This window comes from Hakea prostrata, chromosome 2 (genome assembly GCF_041222555.1).
Source record: "Hakea prostrata isolate BN-2017 chromosome 2, UWA_Hpros_2, whole genome shotgun sequence".
In the NCBI taxonomy this organism is placed as follows: Eukaryota; Viridiplantae; Streptophyta; class Magnoliopsida; order Proteales; family Proteaceae; genus Hakea; species Hakea prostrata.
Window position 1 is genome coordinate 59600942 of NC_142601.1, and position 27987 is coordinate 59628928.

Here is a 27987-nt window from a genome sequence, read left to right on the forward strand (position 1 = left end):
TTTCATCTTTTCAAGGGGCATTCTAGTAATTTCCTATACATATTTCAGTCGCACGTGCTGCCTGGTGGCATTCCTTTTCATGTCTTACTTGGTTCTTTAGTAATAGTTGCTTTTCTTCGTTGAAATTAAATTAAAAAAAAGGTCGGGCTTGCTTCGTCTTCCTCAGTAGATAAAGTTTGTCCTTTTTTTTTTTTGGTTTGCCAATCCCGATTTATAAACCGATGGTTCGATCCAGCGTTGCACACCTGGCTTTGGTGGATGAGCCTCCCAGCGGGGAATTTTTGCATCCACAAGGATTCAATACTGAAACCTTGCTTAAGCGAACTAAGCTGCTTACCACTTGGACCAACCCCGTTGGTAAAGTTTTTGCTATAGTCTTACCAAATCAAAGTCGTTCCAAATTTTTTTTTTTACTTTTAAGAGTCTGTATATCATTTAATTCGAGGAATACGGAATTTTTTTTTTTTTTTGGGTAATCTAAGAAATACGGATCCTTGAACTACCCAAATGGTGAATTGGTGATAGTGGGGGACCGTGGGGTTTCCACCGTCAGTGCTGATATCACTTTATCACGTTATCTCCATCCATAGTTGCGTCATGCGGTCATGTATTCATCTCTTCCATTAGATTGGAATCTTTATCCGACTGAACGAAAATGAGAATCTTGATCACTGGTTTCCGGAATTCAACGTGTGAATGTTTTGAAAAAAACAAGCGTCTTCCACCTTTCCCCCAAAAAAAGGAAAATAAAGGCGTCTTCCACCTTTCAGACTTTCGGTTATAGTAATTGACTCCCTTGATTTCAGAGACTTGGAGTTTATCCATATGTGCAGCGATAGATCACAGAGGCTGCGCTCTTTTTTGTTTTTCATTCTTGGATGAAAGAATAGTTGTTTTCTTCTTTGCTAAGCAAATGAAAACCTGTTTTTACATCTCAGTGATCTCGGTAAGAAGGGAGTTTGAGCAGTGAAGTGATGGCCGATATTCATTTTCAAGAAGAGGAGGAAACCGGTGGAGTGCTTCACTCTACGGCTGATGATGAAGTGGAATTCTCAAATGTCAATGGCAAACCGAAGGATCCAAGGATCATAGCTAGAAAGTAAGCTTCTTTCTTCTGTGTCGTAACTGTTGTAGTAGTATCTACCCAAAAAAAAAACTAACTGTTGTAGTTAAAATGTTAAATTTCCATATGGAATCTATGTTTGTTTCTAAATGTTGCGTTTCTTTTCTTGTTTGTGGTTCAGTTACCAGTTGGACCTTTGTAAGAAAGCTTTGGAGGAGAATGTGATTGTTTACTTGGGAACTGGTTCCGGCAAAACTCATATCGCTCTGCTGCTTATTTACGAGCTTGGTCACCTGATTAAGAAACCTAAGAATGATATATGTGTGTTTCTGGCACCAACAATACCATTGGTTCGGCAGGTGAGCATCTTATCGTAGATTCTTCTATTTGCCTCTATATTTTTCGGCTTATTGAAAATGGAAAACGGAAGATATAGGTAGATGAATGTTTGATTACTGTCACCAGTGAAGAGTGAACTCTTTGGGTGGTTTCAGTTCTTAATTTCATGGATAGCTTTTACAGGAGAAACTATGTAGGTAACAATGTACAATCTTATTGTGCGTTTAGTTTAGTATAGTTTATTAATTTATTTTTGGGAAGGCTGTAGCTGAACGGACGTGTGAATATGTTAGCTAAACGGTTCTAAATATCTACAGTGAGATCTATTAACTAAATCTGAATCGTCCAATAAAATTCATATTTTTCGGTTAAGTTAACCTTGTATCACCAGTTAAATTTTCAAAAAGAATAGGATGTGCAACTTGAGAATCCCAAGCAACAGAGTTTTATTTATTTATTTATTTATTTATTTAAGAAATTAACAAAACCTAAATTTTTTAACTTTGAAGGGAAGAAAAATTCTTTCAAAACTTCCACAGTACAACTCTTGACAAGTAAGGAAGAAATTCTCTTAAAACCTTCATTGTTGAACTCTTAACAAGTGAAGCAGAAGGTTTCTCAAAACTCTACTGTTTAACTCTCAACAAAGTGAAGAAGAACTTCTCTCAAAACCTCCTGTGTTTAACTCTCAACAAGAAAAAAGAAATTCTCTCAAAATATTCATAACATGATGACTCAAATTGATGCCCAAACTTAGATAATCAAAAGAATAATGGTAGTTGTAGCTGCCAAGGGCTTTACCCAGTTGATCCCTTTATCAGAACATCACGGACATCACGACCGAGAGATTTTGGTGAAGAGAACACCAACAACTCAAATCCTATCCATCCAAGTTCCTGTAACCCAGCTGCATATTCAATTTTTCCAAGTATCCATCCGTTCTATTCCGTTGCCTTATTATAAAGGGTTTCCACATATTTCATTTTTAATCTATACTCAAACAGAGCCCACTTTTTCCTTTTTCTCTCTCTAGTAATCCAATGTGGTAAACCCATTCGACCTTGGAAGCCAATTTCTGTCCATTAGAATTATAAACAAATGTTGTTTCGTCCAATTTCCAGAAACTTTATCCCCTCTCCTACTATCCTAACTGATGATGTCATTCTATCTCCATGGGTAAAGAACTCTTAGCTTGATGATTGAAGGTGAAAGAGTTTTTAGTGAGGTCGATCAAGAATGCACAGAAGAAGAAGAAAGAGATGTTACCGTCAACGAGAATCAACAACCGATGATATTAGGTTAAACTTAACTAACCCATAAATAATAGGAAAAAAAATAGAAATCTTATTGGATGATTCAGATTTAATTTAACAAATCTGATGGTGAATATTTAAAAAGGTTCAGTTAACCTATTCACACATCCGTTCAGCTACACTTTAGCCTTTATTTTTGGATTTTTTCTTTTCGATAAGTATTCTTTCTATAAGAAAGAGGAAAAGGTCAAAATAGGCAGCCGCCTAGAACCCCTCAAATGGAGCGTGAGAGGACTCCAAACAAGGGGGCATTTCCTCCTAACCAGTTTCCCGAAGAGATACCATTTACAGGCGCCCAATTACACTATATAAAACATATGTGAGTCCACATCCTTCTGAATCAACTCAAGAAGCTCCCTAGGAAAGTTCTCATGTGTTTAAATTAGCTCCCTTTAAATTTCCCACTTCAACTGATGCCATGTAATCTACCGGTTGATTCAGTTCTCTCCAGTCTACACACATGCCTTAACTCTCTCATATGCAACATATTGGCCTTTGGTTGATTTCCCACTTTATGCGTTGCACTCTCCCAGGGCCTTGAATTTTCCATCGATAATGTCAACAGTTGCTTGGGAGTTAAAATTCATGGACAACCCCTAATTCCCGTGTTGGAAGAGTTGGAGAAATCCTGATTTGTCTCTGAAGGACATGGCATGAGCTTTATTTATACTTAAAACTTACCAAATATGGAGCAAATAAAATCTTCCCAATGTGGGAATCTTACAAGAAAAATAAGATCCTCACAAATCTACTCCCAATGAGGAAAGAATAGAAAAATGAAAGTAAACCAACTAAAACTAACCAAATCACAAGATCTCGTCTAATCAATTCCTCCTTACAACACTCCCCCTCAAGTTGGAGCATAGATATTTATCATGCCCAACTTGCCAATGATGCTATTGAACACCTTTGTGGCTTTGTACTTAAGCTCTTTGTAAGCACATCAGCCCTGTTGTTCATCGATGTAACAAAAGTGATACGGTTCAACCTAGCCAATCTTCTCTTTGATTAAATGTCTGCCAATCTCCACATGCTTGGGCCTATCATACTGTACTAGGTTGTGAGCTATGCTGATTGCTGACTTAGATAGAGTACAATTGTATAGGAACCTCTGAATCTAACCCAGTCTCTTAAAGTAGCTATTTTAGCCATAGTACCTCATAAATGCCTTGAGCAATTGCCTTAAACTCAGCCTCAGTATTGGACCTCACAACCACATCTTGTTTCTTGCTTCTCCAAGTCACCAAGTTATCTCTCACATACACACAATTTTCAGAGGTAGACCTCCTATCCTTTGGACATCTGGCCAATTTGCATTCGTATATGCCTCAATATTCAAGTGTCCATGAGCCGAAATCAAGAGTCCTTTTCTTGGAGTGGCCTTCAGGTATCTCAAGATGCAATAAACTGCGTCCAAGTGAGAGGAGTAGGGATCATGCATATATTGGCTAACTAGACTGATTGCAAATGTGATGTCTGGTCTAATATGAGACACATAGATCATATTTCCCACCAACTTTTGATACCTTGTCTTGTCAACTGGTTCTTCGTCTTTTGCCTTTAAATGTTGGTTAGGCTCAATAGGAGTCTCAGTAGGCTTATAACCTAGCATCCTAGTTTCCTTGAGAAGATCCAATGTATACTTCCTCTGAGAGAGAGACACGCTATAGGCGAAATATGCTAACTCTAGTCCTAGGAAGTATTTAAGCTTCTTAATATCTTTGATCTTAAATTTAGTTCCTAAAAATGTCTTTAATGTTGAAATCTCATCCTCGTTGCTGCCTGTGGTCACAATATCATCTGCATATATTAGAAGTATAATAGTGTGGGAACCATCTCTTTTGACGAACAAAGTATGGTTTGCATTGCTCTGCTTATAGCCGTTAGAGATTACGGCCTTATGGAACCTTCCAAGCCATGTTCTTGGAGATTGCTTCAGCCATATAATGCCCTCTTCAACTTGCACCCTTTTCCATGAGCCTCGGTAGTAGAACACCGAGGTGGCACATCTATGTACACCTCCTTTTGGAGTTCTTTATGTAGCAAAACATTTTTGACATCTAACTGTTGTAGACTCCACCCTTTGTTCACTGAACATGAAAGAATAGTTTGAACTCTGTTCATCTTGGCAACAAGGGCAAATGTCTCCTAGTAATTAATGCTATAAGTTTGAGTGAAGCCTTGGGCCACCAATCTTGCCTTGTGCTTGATCACAAAGACCCATTTGCACCCCACAGTCTGCTTTCCTGCAAACAAAGTCACAAATTCCCTCGTTTTGTTTTTCTTCAGAGCTTGCATTTCCTCATCCATAGCTTCCTTCTAGTTTAAGTGAGATAATGCTTCTTGCCAAGTGTTAGGAACAAAAGTAGAGAACAAAGAGGATATGAAACTTTGAAACTCTGGCGATAGGGACTGATATAGGGCATAATTGGAAATAAGATGCTTGGTGCAAGTCCATGGCTACTTTCTTAATGTAATTAGTAATTCCAAAGGATCAAAAGAAGGATTAGAGATAGACTCACCTAGATGAATAGATTCTTCAGGACTAGTAACCGAAGCTTCCAACTGGCTCAGTTCAGAAGGGGTTACTCGTTACTTTCTTTGATAGGTCTTCAGAGGTCTAGGCTCCCCTTGCAACCATCCACCAATTGTTCCTATTTGGTCACTTAATCTTCTAAAGGAGGATCATCTGCAGGAAATCTCAAGAGAAATATCGGAAGGAGGAATTAACTCCAGAACCTCTTCACTAAGATTCTCCCCTTGAAGAGGTGCAGGGGAAAATAAAGGAACTTGTTTTTGGAAGATAACATCCATAGATACAAAGAAACAATGAGAACTAAGATGATAATATTTATACCCCTTCTGTATAGGAGGATAACCCAAGAAAATGCATTGTTACCTATAAGGATCCAACTTATCACGAACATGGTGGTTTCTGACAAAGGCAACACACCCAAAATCTTAGGTGATACTATAAAGGCCGTTGTTATCCCTAAAAGAACGTCAAGGTGGCAGCTCTTGTTTAAGACTCGAGAAGAAATTTGGTTAATCAGATGAGCTGCAGTAAGAACCGTATCACCCCAAAACCGAGGAGGCATGTTCATAGTAAACATAAGGGAACACACTACCTCAAGTAGCTGTCCATTCTTGCGTTCTGCAACCTCATTTTGAGTTGGAGTGTCATCGTAATTGGTTTGATGTATGATGCCATGGCTAGATAGGTAAGAAGGGAATGCACTACCCAAGTACTCAGTCACATTATCCGTACGAAATTTTTTGATTGTAGCTCCAAATTGAGTTTTAACAATATTATGAAAATTTTGGAAAAATGAGAAAAATTCACTTCTTTGGTGAAGTAAGTAAGCCCATGTGGTCCTAGTGCAACAGTCAATAAAGGTAAAAAACCACCTATAACCAGACAAAAGACACGGTCCAAGAACCCCACACATCAAAATAACTGAAAAGGGAATAGGACTACGACGGTTTGAGATAGGGTAAACATGCCTAGTCTGTTTGGCTAGAATACATGCCTTATAGTAAAAATCATTCAAATTACTTCTGTTAACCAAATCCTGAAATAGCTTAAATAAAATAGATAATGGAATGTGGCCAAGACGACAATGCCACTGTGATAAGGTAAAAAGTGCTGGAGAGGTGGAACTAGAGGTCGTATAGAAAGAGCTGATGGAGACCCATCCAATAAGTAGACCCCCCCTTTCTGTCTTCCATTGCCAATCATACGCCTCATTTCCAGGATGAAACACAAAGTGAGAAGGAAAAAAGTTATTTTGCAGTTCATATTTTGTGTAAGGCTGCTAATAGATAAAATGTTAGCCGAAAACTTAGGAACATGCAAAATAGAGGATAGAGGAAGAGAAGGTGAACAGATAATAGATCCCTTACCAATGATGCGGGAAAGAGACCCATCTGCCATTCGAACATCTTGAGCAAAAGCAATAGAGTAATAAGTATGAAACAAGGAAGATGAACTAATCATGTGGTCGATTGCTTCAGAGTCTATTATCCAGAGGGAATAAGACGAGTTTACACTGTGACAACCAAAAATACTAGTGAAGGAATGTGGATCAGCAGAGGGAACAATTGTAGAAACGACACTCGCATTGGAAGTCAGTGCAAGAGAAGATATGTCAAGTTTGGAACTTTGGACATTAGTTGGAAAAGGTGTTGGAGCTCGTATGGGGAAAGAGGTGTTGGAGTACTTAGGCTAACAAAACTAGCTTGGCTTGAAGATGCTTAATTGTTGCCCCTATTTCCATTCCTACCTCCGTAGGAATTTGTTGGTCATCCATGCATCTTCCAACACTTGTCTTTTGTATGACGCTCCTTTCCACGATACTCACACTTCATTTGAGTGCGAGAATCACCGGAACTATATTTATTGTTGCCAGAATCAACCATTAATGCAGACTTGTGAGATGTCTGAATGTGTACTATAACTTTCGTCTGACTGTCCTTTGTGTCAACCATAGTATAGGCTTGCTCTAGAGAAGGAAAAGGTTCCCGGGAAAGGATATGTGCTCAAATCTGATCGTACTCAATATTCAACCCTGCCACAAAATCATACATTTTGAGTTTGTCTTCCCAATTTTGATATGCAGCAACATTCACAGCACTGGATGGAGTAAAATGGCCGTAGAAGTCGAGGGTTTGATAATAGTCTCGAAGAGTGTTGTAGTACTGAGATAGGGTAAGCTCCTTTTGTTGTAACTGATGAATCTTCCTTTGGATCTCAGAGCACTGTGCATCATTACCAACTTTGGAGTATGTTTCCTTTGCAACCTTCCAAATTGTCGTAGCATCAAGAAGAAGAAGATAACTCTTTACAATACTTGGTTTAATGAAATTAAGGAGAAATCCCATAATAAAGCACTCATCCATCTCCCTCTTATCTTGAGCTATACTAGATAGACGACTTGATATAAGTTCCAAAGGGATGGCTAGTCAATCCATGAGCACCAATCGTGTGGGAAATAGAATGGGACCAACGGAGATATTTTGTGCCATCAACCTTAATAGTGGTCATCTAAAAGTGAGAGAAATCACTATCCTGTAAAATAGAGGAAACAAGAGGATCATTCATGTCAGATGCACCAGAAGAAGTGGAGGAGGCTGTATCAACCATTGCTAGAACTCAAAGAACAAATTAGGTACTAGGAAAAAAAATTATTTTTGTAGGAGAAAAAGCTCACCACCAAAAAAACAAACTATAAGGATGTTATAGGACAATTTTTTTTTTGGAGACACTGGGTGCGTGGGGGATGGCCGTAGGAGTGTCGTACAAGGAATTAGATACTTCTAGAGATTTTTTTTCCTTTTCCTTGTAGAGATTTTTTTTGGTGCTTTGCTATTGGGAGGAAAGTTGAGAAAGATGATGGTGGTTAGGATGGATCAGAGTTGGCTCCGATATCATGTTGGAAGAGTTGGAGAACTCTTGATTTGTGTCTGAAGGACACAACAAGAGCTTTATTTACATTTAAAACTTACCAAATAAAATCCTGCCAGTTTGGGAATCTTACAAGAAAAATAAGATCCTAGCAAATCTACTCTCAATAAGGAAAGAACATAAAAAGGAAAGTAAACCAACTAAAACTAACTAAATCACAAGATCTACCCGAATCGATTCCTCCATTCAACATCCCCTCGCAATGCAAAATTGCAATCCTTAAAGGATTGCCAATAATTCCACAGCAAGGACCAGCAAGTCATCTCCTTTCCCTGCATAAGCCAGTAAAGGTTTCGTGCTAGCGTCTCTTATTACTCCTTTGTAGTCTGCAGCCATACCAACTAAAGTTGTATTGCAATATGTATATACTTCTTCAATCCTATCCGCACCAATTTATTTTGTTAAGAATATCACAAGGTCCAGGAAGCTGTTCAGTGAGCTATGTAATAATGTTAGCTAACAGAGAAATAGTATCTTAGACTCCACATTTACTAATCTCCGCAGGATTCTTCTCATTGATCTTTTGATTGATGAACTAATTTATCCCTGTCAAATTTGTGTTCTTTCAACTTACCATTGCTATGTTGTCCCAGAAAGATAGACCCTGTTTCTTTCTTTTGTTAGATATTCAATCAGCTCAATTAAGCATCATCCTTGTTGGTTCAGTTTCCCTATTCTTCTTTACACTTCCATGAGCTTTAATTGAAGATAGACTGGTGTCGTCTTGCACGAATTCCTTCATGCTGTTTTCCTTTGGAGTCCAGGCTCTAGATGAACGCTGACATTTTATCCACTTCCTCTTTCTGTTATTCTTGTAAAAGCACATAGTAACTCTTCTATTTTTGAATTTGAAAGATGTTGAATTTTGTCTGGTTTCAGTTAAATTGGAGGAGCTGATTGTAAAATTAGTTGATTTTGTAGAATGAGTTAGAATGCTTCGGGACTATGTATTATATATGGGCATCAGTACTTCCTCTTTTCTCCTTTTTCCTTTTTTTTTTGGGTGTGGAGGGGGGGGGGGTGGTAAGAAGTTCTGGATGAATCACTATTTTATGCAAAACCAGTTTGACCCTTTAAGTAGTAGCTTGGTCAAATTCGAATATTTGCATAAAAATTTGTGATTTCTAGTGAAGTTGACTGGGTGAAAATTGGGAAGTTTCCTCTACTATGAGTTTTTGAAGGCTTCCTTGTAACTTCTCTTTCTCTTCCTTGAGGAATGTTCAATTCCGATTTGCATCAACAACTTTGACCCTGAGGACAGGAATTTGGTTATCATATTGCATCCCATGATTGAAGGACCATCGGTTGAGGGTCTTACCATGAGATCTTATTTTCTGTTTTTTGTGTTCTGTTAATGCACATATGTTTTATTTTCCTTAGGTTTGTACACTGGTTGTTGCATCTTATTAAGTGTCTCTACTTCTATTCTATACTCCCCCCCCCCTCTCTCTCTCTCTCTCTCTCGGTGTTTTGTATAGAACACTGGTTGTTGCATCTTATTAAGTGTCTCTAGTTCTACCCTATACTCTCTCTCTTTCTCTCTTAGTGTTCTCTCTCGGTGTTTTGTAACTGAAGAGTATTTGTGCTACTCTTGTTTTCTGTCTCCTTGATCAAGTTTCGGCCCAAAAATTTTGCTTCCTTGTTTCACTTTTATGGTAGACTGTTAATCTTAAGGTTCAAGTGGCCAGATAATCCATTTATTCATTCATGGTTATGTTATTTCATCATTGATAGTGCTATTGAGAGTGTTGGTTCTGCTTCTAGTTCTAATTATAGACCTTATGGTGTCCCTCCTAGCTATTAGAGTCAGACACAAGTAGGACCTTATGGTTATGCTCATTATGGTATCCCTTCTGACTACCAGGGTTCTTCTTTGGGGTCACATAAATTTGTGGATCAAATCTTTGACATTCAACCACAACCACCAGTTTGTCCATCAAGATTTATTTACTTGGACTTCCCACCATTAAGACTTCTTAGCCATGTGGATGAGGTGACGTATAGAGCTGCAATTGTCGACCACCTCGACAACCATATGGTCCATATGTAATGGGGATATATACTGTGCTTGGTATGGGACACATGTATTAGACCTAGCACTAGTAGGCTAGCATAGTAGTAGTGTATCACTTTTGTTCATTTGTTGTCTACTTGTCTATGTATCGTTTGAAACTAAGTTGTAAGTTTTAAGTTCTAACTTCTAACCATTACCGTGCTATGTAAATGTAATGCAGTTGGTACTTCTCACTTTTCACGTATAATTTTTTTCTCATTTCTCTTACAGCAAGCTAGGGTCATTGCGGAGTCCATTGACTTCAAGGTTGGGAGCTATTATGGAAATTGCAAATCTTTGAAAAGACATGCTGAATGGGAAAAAGCGATTGAACAGTATGAGGTTGGCATGATTCTTAGTTCACATTTCTTTTTTGGACCTTGTATTCAACATTCTTTGAGAACTTGACTTGAGCAATATTTCTCAATAACTATTATTATTATGTTTTCTCCATGGAGCTGTAAAGAGATTAATGCGTATGATACATTGGCAAAGCACAAAGAAATGGATAATGGTGACTGGAATGATGGAAAAATTGCAAAAAAAGGAAAAGAGCAAAAAAGAGGAACCAATGGACAAAAACTTGTGCAGTTATCTTCAAGTACTCCATCAATGATTTCATGCTTTTATGAAAAATGCAAATAGTATTATAACTGAATCAGTTGTACAAGATTTATCAGTTATATGCATAATATCCAGCCCTATTTGGCCTTATCGTTAGATTTTATGAGTATCTGTCCTGGATAGAGCAAAGTACAAACCTTAAAGAATTTCAATTCCTATTTGTCCTGTTTTATTGTAGTTTGCCAAAATTCAAGCTCTTTGGTGGAGGGAGGAGCCTGCAAATAAAAGTCTTTGTACAATATGAGAAAGGTTTTCAGATTGAACCCTTGAAAGGGCATACATGGTGCATGTAGGGTCTTGAGCGGTCCATAATGCTTGCAGCCTTGCCCTGTCTTTGTGGAGAGGCTGTTCCCAGAATCAAACCCTTGAAATAAAAAATAAAAAAAACTTGAAAAGTTAAATTTTCTCGAGAATTCCTTGCAAACTTTTGGGTTTCAAACTTACAATTTATGGATGGTTATTTTTCAAAAGAAGGTCTGGTCAATCCTATCATTGCAACTATGTAGGACAACAACCCCATATGCAAATTGATTGTTTTTAATATATTTATTTATTCACCCAAAAATTTTTTTATTTAATAAAATGAAAAAACTGAAAGAATGCTCCTAAAATGTTTTTTCTGGTTGAAATCTGGAAATATTGCCCTCTATGATAAAACCTGCTGCATTTTCTTTATAAGCACCTCCACCTCCACTTTATTGCCACGTTTTATTCCCCCAAAACTAGCAATCCCCATGAACCGGGTTTTGAACCAGAGTGGGTTGAGTATGAACCGGGTTAAATCAGTGCTAGCACAGGATGAAACCAGTTCTTGTCTAGGTAGGCCAGAACCCATAAAGTATGAAGTATTTATAGTAGTTACTTGTAGTTATTTGAATTTGAATTCCTTTTCTTCCAAACTCTTGGGAGATTATCCTGAGAGCAGTTTTTAGTTAGTTATAGGAGGGTAGTTATTTCCTCCACCGATAAATCCCGGTGTAATCCATTTGTAAGGACAACACATCAATGACAAATGACAATTTCACTCATCTTTTTATCTTTCTTAGTTTAGGTTTTGTTCTTCTCTTTTCTTAGACTTAGGGTAGTAATGGCACAGCTGCACAAGTTCGCCAAGAAGGAACCCCATGAGTTTAGTTGCCTTCTCCCAAAAGGCATCAAAGTCCTTGATATGCCGAGGCAGACATAAGTCACACGACTTGATTACCCAGATCTCCCTTGGTAGTGGTAGACCCTAGCATGCCAACGTAAATCCTAGAAGAAATTGGACAAACACAAGTAAATTATTTAAATTTCGTGAAACTTTTTTTTTTGGAATGAATAATAAAAAAAATTAAACAACCCGATAAGGGAAACATTAAAGGGGCAGGGGGTTGGGGGGAAGGGAAACCACAACTAGGGGTGATGTAGTAAAGGACGAGTATTGTCCTAAATCTCGACAATGTGCTTGTTCCTTGGGGAGTTTACAAGGGACTTGAGGTGAAGAAGTGTTAGCTTGAGGACATCCTTATAGATGGCCTCCCAAATCACGTTATGAAAGCGAGTTGTGAAGGTTACTGTTGTAATGTGAGGAATTGCTCCTCTAAAAGTAAGTTATTCACAAGACCCCAATAGGGTATTTATAGTTACAACCTAGTTAAGTCCTATACTAAGTAGGTAAATGAAATATATAAATAAAACTCTAGACTTATGAGGAAACATAATCCTATTCTAATTAGGAAACATCAGTCCATGTTTTCAACACTCCCCCTCAAGTTTGAGCATAGATATTTATCATGCCTAACTTGCTCATAATGTAATTGAATATCTTCGTGCTCAAGCTCTTTGTGAGCACATCAGCCCGTTGCTCGTTTGAAGTAACAAAGGTGATATGGATCAGCCCAGCCTCAAGCTTCTCTTTGATGAAATGTTTGTCAATCTCCACATGCTTAGTCCTATCATGCTGTACTGGGTTATGAGCTATGCTGATTGTTAACTTTCTATCTGAGTAACTGTATAGGAACCTCCAAATCTGTCCCAACCTCTTGAAGCAGCCCTTTAAGCCATGGTACCTCACAAATGCCTTGAGCAATCGCCTTAAACTCGGCCTCGGCACTGGACCGCGCAACTACAGCCTATTTCTTGCTTCTCCAAGTCACAAGGTTACCTCCCACATATGCACAATACCCAGAGGTAGACCTCCTATCATCTGGACATCCTGCCCAATTTGCATCTGTATATGCCTCAATCTTCAAATGTTCATGAGCTGAAATTAAAATTCCTTTTCCTGGAGTAGTCTTCAAGTATCTCAAGATTCGATATACTGCATCCAAATGTGAGGAATATGGATCATGCATATACTGGCTAACAAGACTAACTGCAAATGTGATGTGAGGTCTAGTATGAGATAGATAGATCAACTTTCCCACTAATTTTTTATACTTTATCTTGTCAACTGGTTCTCCTTCCTTTTCCTTCAAGTGTAGGTTAGGCTCAATAGGAGTCTCAGTAGACTTACATCCTAGCATTCCAGTTTCCTCAAGAAGATCCAATGTATACTTTCTCTGGGATAGAGATACACTGCTAGTAGAATATGCCAACTCTAAACCTAGGAAATATCTTAGTTTTCCCATATCTTTGATCTCAAATTCAGTTCCCAAAAAAGTCTTTAATGCTAAAATCTCATCCTTACTATTGCTTGTGCTCACAATATCATCCACATATACTAAAAGTATAGTAGTGTGGCAACCATCTCTTTTAATAAACAAAGTGTGGTCTGCATTGCTCTGCTTATAGCCATTAGATATCATTGCCTTATGGAACCTTCCAAACCACGCTCTTGGAGATTGCTTCAGCCCATATAAAGCCCTCTTTAACTTGCACACTTTCCTATAAGTCTCTGTAGTAGAATACTCGGGTGGTATATCCATATATACCTCTTCTTGGAGTTCTCCATACAAAAATGCATTCTTCACATCTAATTGTTGTAAACTCCATCCTTTATTAATTGCACATGAAATAATAGTACGAATTGTGTTCATCTTGGCAATAGGAGCAAATGTCTCCTGGTAGTCAACGCCATAAGTCTGAGTGAAACCTTTGGCCACCAATCTTGCCTTGTACCTTTCAACAGTTTCATCAACCTTGTACTTGATCACAAACACCCATTTGCACCCAACAGTCTGCTTTCCTATGGGCAAAGTCACCAAGTCTCACGTTTTGTTTTTTTCTAGAACTTGCATTTCCTCATCCATAGCTTCTTTCCAGTTTGAGTGAGATAATGCCTCCTGCCAAGTGTTAGGAATAAGAAGTAGAGGACAAAGAGGAAATAAAACTTTGAAATTCTGGAGATAGAGACTGATATGAAACATAATTGGAAATAGGATGCTTGGTGCAAGTTCGAGGTTGCTTTCTTAATGCAATTGGTAAGTCTAGAGTAGGATTAGAAGAAGGGTCAAAGATAGACTCACCTGGAAGAACGGATTGTTCAGGGCCAGGAACCAAAGCTTTTCATTGGCTTGGTTCAGAAGGGGTCACTTGTTACTTTTTTTGATAGGTCTTCAGAGGTCTAGTCTCTCCCTGTATATCATCCACCAGCTGTTCCTGTCAGGTCATTCCATCTTCTAAAGGAGGATCATCTGTAGGAATCTCAAGAGAAATATCGAAAGGAGGAATCAACATTGGAACCTCTTCACTAAAACTCTCCCCCTGAAGAGGTGTAGGGGAAAAAAAAGGAATTTGTTCCTGGAACACAACATCCATAGAGACAAAAAAACGAAGAGAACTAGAATGATAACACTTATATCCCTTCTGTGTGGTAGGATAACCCAAGAAAATGCACTTTAACCCACGAGGATCTAACTTTCCATGAACATGGTGGATCCGGACAAAGGCAACACATCCAAAAACCTTAGGTGAGACTGTAAAGACTGCTGTACCTAAAAGTACCTCAAGGGGACAACATTGGTCTAAGACTCGGGAAGGCATTCGGTTAATTAGATATGCCGCAGTAAGAACGGCTTCACCCCAAAACCGAAGAGGCACATGCATAGAAAACATGAGGGAACGTGCTACCTTAAGTAGATGTCTATTCTTGCATTCGGCAACCCCCATTTTGAGGTGGAGTGTCGACGCAACTAGTTTGGTGTATAATCTGTCACGACCCTAGTTTTCACATGCTTGGTGGGGCCCACTTTATGGACATTTAACTAGGGCACGTGACAGTTCCTTTCATTATCAATCTGGTTATAACTACTAAAACAAAATGTTAAACTAAACATTCTCAAGAACAAACAAACAACCTGTTTGATAGTTTGACTCATAAACATATGTACACAGTCTAAAGTCTTGTCATGTTTACATTTGTCCTTTCAACAGTGTCTAGTAAAGTACGTACAATCTCAAAGAAATATATACATTCACAGTTTAGTCAACTAACATCAGTTGCAACAAAAAGAAAAGAAAAGTTTTCCGTCTTCTACTTTAAAATGCAGTATCAAGTGGCAGCACCCTTGCCCTTGTCATATATCTGTGGACCTGTCAACATTTACAATAATGAGCTTTGCGGCCCAGTAAACAATATAGACAACCATGTAAGTAAGTCAGGCAATTCATTATGCATCAATTATCACATCAAAGTCATATAACATTGTGCATTTCAGTTTTTCTTTCATTTTCCTTTTCCTTTTCCTTTTTCCTTTTCTTTTCATTTCTGTTATCTGAAATTATAGTCTTGAGCCTAGGCAAATCCAGAGGATGCACATTTCTCTTCACCACCGAAGTGGTTTCTATCTCTTCACCACCGAAGTGGCTTCGTCTCTTCACCACCGAAGTGGCTTCTAGGCACAAGGCCTTGTACACCTCGTGATTTGCCATCGGCATAGACTCATTTTTTTTCACTTTTCAGTCTTGCTTCATGCCCTCCCATTTGGGTACATTAAGCATTAGGACTTACAGAAGCCATTACATTTTCATTTCTTTTTCTTTTACTCTTTTCATATTCAATTCATCATTGCATTACCATGCTCTGTCTATCTCAATGTATCTTTTTCATTTCAATCATCATTCAGTCTCATTTGAACACAGTTCATGCAATTCAATCATTTAAATATAAGAGCATGATAATTCTACATTTAACAAGCATGAACATCATTTCAAAGTCATGATTAACAGTTCAAGAATACTATCAGCATTCTAATTCAAGCAGTTCAATCAAGTCATTAGATTTTCAAGGAGAGAGCTGTGAGATGACCTCTTCTCAAGATCGTTGCCTAGATTGATGCTTGATTTGTGCCGGAATTTGCCATTCTCAGGTACGATAAATCTCCGATTGATGAAGAAAATTTCTTTCCTTGCGATTTGGGGTGAGGAAGAGTGACCGTCGTTGTCTTCCTCACTCACGATCTGTTTAGTGAGAGAATCTCGTTTTTGGGCATTTTATCAGTTTTGAAACTGGTTTTGAGTTGGTTCGGTTTGCTCTATTGTTCAAGTGGTTCAATATCTGGTGGTTAGTTTCTGGAATTAATTCTGATTCTGGAATTATTCTGGAATTAATTCGATTCGGGATTAATCATTTCGATTTCGATTCGGGATAATCTGTTTACGGTTTCGATTTCGGGATTAATCGATTCTAATTTCGAAACTAATCTGGATCTGATTTACGAAACTAATCTGGATCTGATTTACGAGATTAATCTGATTTTGGTTTTAATTGTGTTTGGATATGGGAGAAACTTCAAGTAAAAATACCATGATTGAAATTATTTCTTCATCCTCTCATCGGTTAACTGAGAAGAAATTGGAGGGTGTATCAAATTTCCACTAGTGGAGGGCTATAGTTAGAATTGTTCTTACTAGACGGGGACAGATAGATCATTTGACTAAGACTGTACCTAAAGAGGATGATACTTGGGCAATTGTTGATGCTCGAATACTTGGGCAGATGTTTAATTCCTTGGCCGATAATATTATAGATTTGGTTACTCACTTACAAACTGTGAAGAAATTATGGGAGTATTTGAATGTGTTGTATTCTGGTCAGAATAATTTGGCTAGAATCTACGAATTGTCCCCAAGAATTTTATCGAGTAGATAGGAAAGGTAGAGATATTACCCAATATTTTGCAGATTTTAAAAGAATGTATGAAGAACTAAACTCTCTTCTACCTATCTCCTCTGATGTCAAAACTATGCAAAATCAAAGAGGGCAATTAGCTGTTATGGGTTTCTTGGGAGGTCTTGGAAAGGAGTTTGAGGCAGTTAGAGCACAGATTCTTGGTAGTGATCATGTACCCACGTTAGCTGACACATTTTCAAGAGTTCTTCGTGTTGCAAGGGAGAGTACCAATAACTCTACAGAAAATTCAGCTTTGGCAACAATTTCCTGAGGCACTTCTGGAGGACAGGCCCTTGGTGGACAGAATATAGGACGAATTTGAGGAAATAATATTGGAAAATATTCGAGTTCACACAACTCTACGACCAAGACAGGACAAGTTAAGACTTGTCATCATTGTGGTCGTCCAGGACATATTCAACGATATTGTTGGAAGCTTCATGGGAAACCCCCACACATGGCGAATGCAATCATCACATCTGAATCATCGTCTACAACTACTAAAGTTCATCCTGAGGGTAAGACTGTATAGATCACTGAGGAAGATTATATTTGTTTCACTCAGTTTCAGGCCACTCAACCACAATCTGCCACTGCCACCCTCGTTCAGAGAGGTAATGCTACTGCTTGCCTTTCAATCACATCTCACCCATGGATCATTGATTCAGGAGCTTCTAATCATATGACCAGGGCTACAGGTATATTTTCCTCTTTTGTTCCATCATCCTCTTTGGTTACACTTGCTGATGACTCTCATATCAATGTTAAAGGAGTGGGTACTATTCAACTCACTCCATCCATTACCCTACCCTCAGTTCTTTACATACTTAATTTGCCTTTTAATTTATTATCTGTTCATAAATTTACTTCCACTAATAACTGTTTGGTGAAATTCTTTCCTGGATATTGTTTATTTCAGGATCTTACGACGAAGAAGATGCTTGGTAGAGGCCGTATGTCTGGGGGGTTGTATCTATTCGAGAAAATATCCTCTACTGCTTGTTCTAGTATTTCCATCCCCCATCAAATACATTGTCGGTTGGGGCATCCCTTTTTGGAAAACCTAAAATTGGTAGATAAAAGTTTTCATTCTCTTTCTAAGTTGGACTGTGAGTCTTGTCAATTTGGAAAACTTCATCATGTGAGTTTTCCCCCTCGTATAAATAATAGATCAAACCACCCTTTTTCTTTAGTTCATTCTGAAGTGTGGGGACCCTGTCCTATTACTTCTACTTCAGGTTACAGATACTTTGTTACATTTATGGATGACTTTTCAAGAGTCACTTGGCTTTATTTAATGAAAAATCGTTCAGAATTATTTGACATATTTTGCAATTTTGTTATTGAAATTTGTACTCAATTTGGTGTTCCTATTCGTACTTTTCGTAGTGATAATGCCAAAGAATATTTCTCTAATCCTTTTTGTAAATTTATGGCTACTAATGGGATTCTTCTCCAATCCTCCTGTGTCGATACTCTCAACAAAATGGGGTTGCAGAAAGAAAAAATGACACTTATTGGAGGTCACCCATTCTCTTTTATTTGAGATGCAGGCTCCTAAATCCTTTTGGGCTGATGCAGTTTCAACTGCTTGTTATCTTATTAACAGGATGCCTTCGTCTGTCCTAAAAGGCGGCATTCCTCAGTCTCTCTTATTTCCTTCATCTCCCTTATTTACCTTGCCTCCCGGCGTATTTGGTTGTGTATGTTACATTCGTAATCATCGCCCAGGGATCTCTAAAATTGATCTTCGTGCACTAAAGTGTATGTTTGTGGGGTACTCTCGCACTCAAAAAGGATATCGTTGTTATTCTTCCGACTTACGAAGATATTTTGTTACTGCAGATGTGTCATTTTTTAAATCCACTCCTTTTTCTACTGAATCTCATAGTTTAACTGACCTAAATGATGATCTATGTATTCTTCAAAGTGTGTTTCCACAGGGTACAGTTCCTTCACCTCCATCTCCGCTAGACATTACCAAAGTGTACACACGCCGTCCGAAACCACCGGCTCCCCCCTCTGCACCTACGGTCTCTACCTTTGTGCCGACTTCGTCCGCTGATCTTGCGGACGTCCTTGCCAAATCTAACCTTGATGTTCCCATTGCTCTTCGGAAAGGTACTCGTTCTTGTGTTCAGTATCTCATCTCTAACTTCATTTCATATTCTACTTTATCACCTGGGTTCTCTCTTGCTTTATCTACTATAGAGACTTATCCTATTCCTAAGAATGTTCTTGAAGCCTTGTCTAATCCTGGGTGGACCAGTGCAATGAACGAAGAATTACAAGCCTTAGAAGACAATTAGAGTTGGGATCTTGTGCCTTTACCCTCGGGAAAGACAGCTATTGGTTGTAGGTTGATATTCATTGTGAAAGTTAATCCTGATGGCTCTTTAGCTCGCCTGAAAGCTCGTCTTATTGCAAAGGGCTATGCTCAAGTTTATGGTGTAGATTATGTTGATACTTTTTAGCCTGTTGCCAAGCTTACTTCCATTCGCATTTTAATCTCTCTTGCAGCTACCTACCAGTGGCCCTTGTTTCGGTTGGATGTGAAGAATGCCTTCCTTCATGGAGATCTGCATGAGGAAGTGTATATGGAGCAACCACTTGGGTTTGTTGCTCAGGGGGAGAAGAATAAGGTTTGTCGCCTCCACAAATCATTATATGGTCTCAAGCAGTCACCTCGAGCATGGTTTAGACGATTCACTACTGTTGTAATAGAAATTGGGATGACTCGTTGTGAAAGTGATCACTCTGTATTCTTTAAAAACTCTGATGCAGGCAAAATCTTTCTTGTAGTTTATGTTGATGATATTGTCATTATAGGAGATGACACTTCAAGAATTGATAGGTTAAAGACCTATTTACAAAAGAAATTTCAGACCAAAGACTTGGGCAAGTTAAAGTATTTTCTAGGAGTTGAAGTTGCCCGATCAACAAAAGGCATCTTCTTATCTCAACGGAAGTATGTATTGGATTTGCTTTCAAACACAGGAATGTTGGGATCAAAACCCATAGACACTCCCATGGATTGTAACTTAAAGTTAATGCCAGAAGATGGAACCATTCTTGATGATCCAGAGAAGTACAAAAGGCTTGTTGGGAAGCTGAATTATCTAACTGTGACTAGACCTGACATTGCCTTTCCTGTCAGTATTGTGAGTCAATTTTTGTCTGCCCCACGAACGTCACACTGGGATGCAGTTATACGAATTCTGAGGTATCTTAAGAAAGCACCAGGACGCGGACTTCTTTACACTAATCATGGACATAGAAATGTTGAAGGATTCTTTGATGCTAATTGGGCTGGATCACCTATTGATAGAAGATCGACTACAGGCTACTGAACATTCGTTGGAGGAAATCTTGTATCATGGAAGAGTAAGAAACAAACTGTGGTAGCAAGATCAAGCGCATAATCTGAGTATCGTGCTATGGCATAGGTAACATGCGAGATGGTATGGATAAAACAATTACTCCAGGAATTAGGAATTATTGATGACACACCAATGAAGTTATGGTGTGATAATCAAGCTGCGTTTCATATAGCATCAAATCCAGTCTTTCATGAACGTACCAAGCATATTGAAGTAGATTGTCACTTTGTTCGTGAGAAGTTACTACAAGGCATAATATCCCCTAAGCATGTGAGGACTGGAGAACAACTCGCAGATTTGTTCACCAAAGCTCTAGCGAATACAAGGGTTACCTATATTTGTAACAAGCTGGGCATGAGTAATATATATGCTCCAGCTTGAGGGGGAGTGTTAGGAAAGGGCAATTTGGGAAAGGACAGATCCATCGAGAGTTAGTGCCTTGCGTTAACTCTCGATAGGAAATAGAGGCGGTAATTAAGTGTTTTATACCAATTGAAATTGGTTGATGCTTTCCTATATAGAATAGACTAGTAAATTAGCCTATATATAGTGAAGTTATTTTGAGGAGTGCTTATGAGTTCAATACGAGCCTCCACAACAAAGTCGCTACTTCCATCTTCTCCTCTCTCTCATTATTCACCTTATTCTTTCTCAAACTAACAAAGAGGTTGGGGGAATGGGTGGTAGGAGAGAGGGGAAGGATAAAGATGGGTATGGAAGTAAGAGATGGCTTCATTCTTAATGCTTGAGATAGAGGAGATTGTGAAGCCATTAGAATTAATTGGGGAGGAGATATAGTTGAAGTTGTTGAGGCTCCGAAATTTGGTCTCCACTATGTAGCCATCCAACCTTTCTAGTATAGGATATTCTCCTCTTGAGAGGCGAGGAGGATAGATTAGCAGAAAGACTCTTCTCCTTGATAGTAAGGAAAGAGTTGAAGGGATCAAGGAATTGAGTTTAGATAAGGGAGAGCTCAAACTGGTGAGACTCATCATTAGAGGAGATATTGCCGAAGGTGAAGGGGTTTCAGGCCTTGAGGGCTGACTTGACATTGTGGTTTTTGCTCATGAAAGCTAAGAGAGGGGAGGAGAAAATGGTGTGCTGGTTTGTTTCAAGTGGAGAGGACTAGAGGGAAGAAGAGAGGGTGGGTGATCCTTATATCAAAGAACTTGAATGGTTAGGGGCAAAAGGAGGAATAAGGTTGGAGGGTGAAATTGCTCGATCAAACATCGTAGGAGGGAGGAAGGAGGCATGGCCGCATGGGAGGAGGGGAAGGAAGTGAGCTAGGCTTCGTTGGTCGTCAAACAGTTGAGCTTGGAGCCTTTGATGCAATGCTACTACGGCTGAGCCACTCTGTAGGAGGTCGGATCCTAATGGAGTCCGAACAATCATTAAAGGAGTTGACAGCTTGGAGATTGATGGAACTGCAGCCTTGTTTTTGTTGAGAAAAACATAGTACATTGACATTGTAGCCAAGGCTCTAAGGGTTAGGGTTGATGGAGGGAGAGATGGAGTTGAGGGCCTCCCAGAGGGGAAGGCTATCATGGGCATGATTTAAGGCATAGACAAAGGTCGGGAAGAAGTGGGTGTTAACACTGGGAAGGATGATTTTGAGATGCTAGAGTTGAGGATCCGAGAGGATAATGGAGGGAGTGAGAACTTTTGGGTCCTACAGGAACCAAGTGCGACCAGTAATTAAGTGTTCATGGTAGGTCAAGAGGGACTAAGCGGGGGCAATGGAGGTGGCAATTGTATGCAAGGTCCTTGTTGACTTGGGTCTTAAGGATGGCATAGAAGAAGGACTTGGAGGATTTAATGAGAGGCTTAACTTCTGGTTGTTTGGTAGTGAGTTGAGCCCTTAGATGTCCCAGAACAGTCCGCTAATTATGGAAGCCAAGGGTGAAAGCAGTTTGAGAGGGAGTGGGCAATTAGATCTTTATGGGATTGGGTGGGAAGGGGGACGGGTGGGGAGGATCATAGGTAGAGGTCGGGGTCGGGGGGGGGAGAGTGGACTAGGGATGAGGGTGAGCTTGAGGGGGGACTTTGGTGAAACTTGGGTCTTATTTTATTTCAAGAAATTTTGAACTTGGAATTTGTTCAAAATTCCACTAGTCTTCCCTTAGTTCAACAACAACAACAATAACAACAAGAAGCCTTGTCCCTACTAAATGGGGTCGGTTACGTGGATTCTTGCCTTCCCAATCAACTTTATTCAAGGCCATGCTAGATACAAGGCCTAAGCTATGTATATCCTTTCTCACCACTTCTTTTAAGGTTATCTTAGGTCTGCCCCTGACTCTTCTATTTCCTTTAATCTGGATTATGTCACTTCTTCGTCCAGGGGCATTTATAGGCCTCCGTTGAACGTGACCATGCCACCTCAAACGACTTTCTCATAGCTTATCACTTATTGGAGCTACTCCTAGGCTGACTCCAATGTGACCATTTCTTATCTTATGATTCCTAGTTTTGCCACTCATTCATCGTTGCATCCTCTTTTCTTCCACACTTAGTTTATCTATTTGATGTTTTTAACAGTCGACTCTCTGCAGTATACATCATAGCTGGTCGAACGATGATCGTATATATTTTTCCTTTGAGCTTTAAAGGAATTGTTGATCACACAAGATGCCGGACGCACCTCTGCACTTCATCCACCCTTTTTATTCTTTGGGAAACATCATCCTCTATATCACCTTTTTATTTATTTATTTATGATTGAGCCCTTGTACCTAGAACAATCACTAAGTCTTCCATCTTAGTTATGTTTGGAAAATGTATGAAACCTTTGGATATTTTCTATTTTATTATTTCAATGATTGTAACTAACAATCCAATTTGAAACTTAGATAAGTACAATGCATGCAAATGGTTGAGAAATGGTTGCGATTCATCTACTGTGTAGTAGGGGAATGCTTAGTTAGAGTACCATATAAAACTAGAAGAGGAGGAAAATCACACATCTTGGCTATTCTCTGAAAAGAAGTACCATTGTAACCCTGCCTCAGGTTGTTAACACTGAAGAAGAAAAAATTTAAATGATTTTCATTATGGAATCTTCAAACTACATTCTTTTCTACTTGATCCTACTCTTTGAACACAGTAGCTTACCGCAAGTTTTGAGGACTCAATCTCGATGGCCATCTCGGTGGGCCAAAAATTGAGATCTTGTCAAGATGGAGGCAACAATTCTTCCGATGTCGACCCAACTGGGTGGCCCATCTCGTTGGGTTTTAGAGCTCTTTTTCCTGCCTATTATAGGCACAATGCTGCCCTTAGGCTTGTGAGAAAACAACTTTAAATGTGAGATCCAATTCGATCCCAATTTTGAACCGCTGTGCTAAAGAAGTGAAGATGCAAACTTATAAAACATAAAGTACAGAACCATGACTTAATATATGTGAACACATCAAGGTTAAACTCAAACAACAATGATATATTGTACATTAGACATGTTCATATGACATCAGGGTCGTTATAAGTTACTCCACCAAATTTTGGAAAAAATCAAATTTGGGATGAACACACAACAAGTGTAGAACTCAGATTTTGAAAAAAATCTATTTTGGAATGAAATCTCACATTTCTTCAATATTTGCTTGAAAACCTCTTTAGCCATTGCTGTATATGTTGTATGAGGGTTTTTGATGAAGACTAGGAGGTGTTCTAACCAAAACTCTGGCAGAAGTAGCTTGTCCAGCAAGGCAGCAAAGGGGGAGATGAGAGCACCTCAACTTCGAAATCTGGTGCTTTTATAAGTTATAACATGGTTGGACCAAGATCTCGGCTCAACCGAGATCTTTATATCTTGAGTTGACAGAGATCTCAATTGAGATATTGGATTTTCTAAGTTTTGCTTCCCTTCTTGTCTCGGCTTTTGGAAAGAACGACAAGATCTCGTGATTTTCAAACCAGGGCTTTCCGTTGAAGATATAAGGCAGCTTGATGGAGGAAGAAGTAATTATTCCTTACTCATGAATCTAATTTGAATTCTAAGACTCATGTGACTTTTTAATAAAGTAAATGATTGGAAATACAGCAAACCATTAGTGAGCATCCAAAGTTTGCATTAGTTTGTGTGTCTAAGTTAGCTTCTTTGTGCTTACTCTCTGTGAAACGAACTGTGTAGGTTCTTGTCATGACCCCTCAAACACTACTACGAAGTTTACACCATTGCTTTGTCAGAATGGAGCAGATTGCACTTCTAATATTTGACGAATGTCATCATGCACAGGCACAAAGCAGTCATCCGTATGCACAAATTATGAAGGTATATCTGCTTTACAGCATAATTTTTACATTATTCATCTAGAAATTTGTGTTTCCTAGTACAATTGTGTGTTAATGATTCTGTAGGTGTTCTATGAAAATGGTGCATTGAAACGCCCCCGTATATTTGGTATGACTGCATCTCCTGTTGTGGGAAAAGGTGATACAACGTTCTCTTCTCTGTTTTAACTGAATGATTTTTTATTTTTTTGGTATAAAAGACCCAACTTGTAGCTTAAGGCTTCGCACAGGTGGAGTTTGGGGGCAATTTTCCGACACATACCTTAACCCCAGCAATTTTTGTGGAGGGGTTGTTTCATTGCCTTGACCTCAAGCTACAATGGTTCACCAACCATTGCACCAGGCCTGCCTCTTTCTGGTGTAATACGCAAAAAGCATATCTAGAAAAATGGTAAAGGACAAGTCCTATAAAATCTGTCTAACATAACAATAGAACGAATGGCAATACACTATTTTGGTAAGGAATGAGGACCCAGAAACCAAAAGTAGAAATAGAACCTCAAACTAAGGTCTATACTGGTCAAATCTAGGATACTGTGAACCAAATAGGTAGGTAGATGACAATATAGGTTACTGCAGTCCAAGTAGGTAGGTAAAAGACAATATGAGTTACTACAGACCAAGTAGGTAGGTAAAAAGCAGTATGGGTCACTATAGACCAAGTAGGAAGGTATTGTTGTAGAATACCATCTTAGGATAAAAGTCTCCACAAATAATACTCTTTAAGCCAAGAGTAGATATAGAATTGGGCTCCAATTACACCCCCCCCCCACCATGTAAAATTACTCGTGGACAAATAATGACAACAATTACCAGCACCTCAAAATCTGTACTGAGGAACTAATTTGGGTATACTTGAAGGGACCATGTTACTTGAAACCAGGTACAAGAACTTCTAGTCATTACAAAAGAAAATCAAATATTGAGGTAGTGGATGCATCAAAAGAAGAGCCGGTATCCAGTAGTATGTCCCAGAGATTTAAAAAAAAAAGAGAACAGCAAATTAAATCAGAGAAAATTACTGAACCTGCAGCAACAAGTTTGTAGTAGCAATGAAACAAGGTCCTATTTAACTAATTATATAGGACAACAAGTAATCTACACACTAGTAGCACTTATTGTTCATAGTTAGATCTCAGTTTTGACAATCACAAAGCAATCGCCCTATTTACCAAAAGAATAGAGACCTGATGTTGATTCTGGTAAATAGGGAAGCATTACTAATGATCCTTAGTATAATATTCCATCTACCAGAAGAATAACACACTTGAAGTCAATTCTAGTAAACAGAGTGGCAGGGAATAACAGGGCTGCAGTCAATTCAGATAAGTAAGACAGCAATATCATGTGAGAAAGAAATTTCCAAGGTATTGTATCACCCGAAACCAACAATGGAAGCAGTGGGCCAGTGGCGAAGCTCTATGGCACCAACAGAGTTTTTTCAGAACATGAAGGCTCAACATAATAGGGGCTGATAATACCTCAGCAGAATTGCAGCAGTGGTAGGCGAAAAAAATCAGATGTCTTTACCATAAATAAATAGCAGCCAATGCATTGTGTGTTGAATTGAATCCATATTTCATTAAAAAGAAAAATCCTACAGACCCTCAATAAAGCAGATATTGATCTTCAGAAGTAAAAAAAAATAATCTCAGTCTTCTGGGTCTGTGTAGAAGTACTCGATTCTAGTAAAGGATGAACAACGCGGCCCAGACAGCTAGATAAGAGCTGATTGAGCCCAGATAAATTTTTTTTTTCTTGGTGCTGGTTCATACATATATAATTTTTTTCTAATGGAAGCTTGATCTGGGTAGAACAAAGAGATTGATAATCCCAAGTTTCTCAGGGGTCTTCAACCATAGCAGCAGCTGAACAGTAGATTACTCCATAAAATAAGTATCAAAGGAGTATATATTTCATAGGCATAGCAGCAGAAGGTGTCTTCGCACCAAATACAAAAAACAAAAATTGACAAATTTTTCACTGGCGAGAGAGGAGAGAGTCCCTAAGCTGATTACAGATGCTTCAATACCATCTTTGAATTTTAGTACCTGTAATTAGCCTAGGGAGTAAAAGAAAATTGACAAAGAAGAAGAAGAATGAAGAAGAAGTGAAAGCCTGCGATTGGCTGGTCCGGATTTATAATAGATTTGATATACATAAAAAACCCAATCTGCTCATACGTAAGTGAAGGAAGAATTCCAAGAAGTTAAACTTGAAACAGACCTAAAACAACTAAGAGGCATTCTGAGAACTACCCTTACAGTCGCCGCTGGGACTTAATCCTAGCAATCGCAAACTTCAACATATCTAAAGATAAAGAATATACACCTAATAGTAATGGGAAAAGCATAATATAAGCTAGCATTATATTTAGTCTGTGCAAACAACAATAACTCATATGTGGGGTCGCCTACATAGATTCTTGCGCTCGAATCAGCTCTATTCATGTCATAATTGAAGCAATGCTATCTTTTCTGATCACGTCTCCTAAGACCAATTTAAACTTAACCTTCACTCTTGTATTTCCTTCACTCTGAATTAAATTGCTTGGTTGGAGTCTCCAAGGGACTTTGTTAGACATGTGCATTCAACATCAAACAATTTTCTTTTTACTTGTCATGATGTATTGGAGATACTCCGCCACCGGCTCTAATATGATCATTCTTTATAGGCTGAATCCACTTCTTGGTTTTGTTGCCCGGCTGAGAAATGTTAAGAAAGAATACATGCTTGGAATAAGACGTGTTGGAGATGTTCACCTTGCAGCGCAGGAAGCAGATATTGAATGGAACCACACCCAAGCTCTTATCAGCATACATCCTGATGATAGTCCACTAAATAAAGAAAAGGAAGGGTAGAGAAGGTTTTGGGCAGCAATGCAGGTGGAGAAGCTTCTCAAAGAATGTTGGAAGAGTTGGGAATATCCTGACTTGTGTCTGAAGGACACAACAGGAGCTTTTTTTATATTAAAAACTTACCAAATACAGAACAAACCAAATCTCCCCAATGTGGGAAACTTACAGAAAAAAATAAAATCCTAGTGAATCTACAATGAGCTCTCTTTATATTGAAAACTTACCAAATTTAGAAACTAAATCTCCCCAATGTGGGAAACTTACAAGAAAAAAAATAAAATCCTAGTAAATCTACCCTAAATAAGGAAACCCCAAATATGGAAAGTAAACCTACTAAATTTGTATTTCAACACTCCCCCTCAAGTTGGAGCATAGATATTTATCATGCCCACTTGCTAATGATACTATTGGACATCTCGACACTTAAGCTCTTTGTAAGCATATTAGCCTGCAGATTATATGAGGTAGCAAAGGTAATTTGAACCAGCCTAGTCTCAACCTTTTCCTTGATG

The 27987-nt window shown here is 38.7% G+C and overlaps 1 protein-coding gene across 3 annotated transcripts in view; it reads left to right on the forward strand.

The window, feature by feature from the left end:
* The first annotated feature begins 717 nt into the window (after positions 1 to 717).
* The window catches only part of LOC149025334 (RNAse THREE-like protein 1), a 143148-nt gene continuing 115878 nt past the window's right edge, over positions 718 to 27987 (forward strand). For all 3 annotated transcript variants that reach the window (XM_089145564.1, XM_089145566.1, XM_089145565.1), the window contains exons 1-5: positions 718 to 1099; positions 1245 to 1422; positions 10464 to 10574; positions 24457 to 24597; positions 24684 to 24756. In XM_089145564.1, coding sequence (XP_089001690.1) covers positions 975 to 1099; positions 1245 to 1422; positions 10464 to 10574; positions 24457 to 24597; positions 24684 to 24756 — 628 coding nt within the window. In that variant the 5' untranslated portion in view covers positions 718 to 974. The remainder of the gene's footprint in view (positions 1100 to 1244; positions 1423 to 10463; positions 10575 to 24456; positions 24598 to 24683; positions 24757 to 27987) is intronic.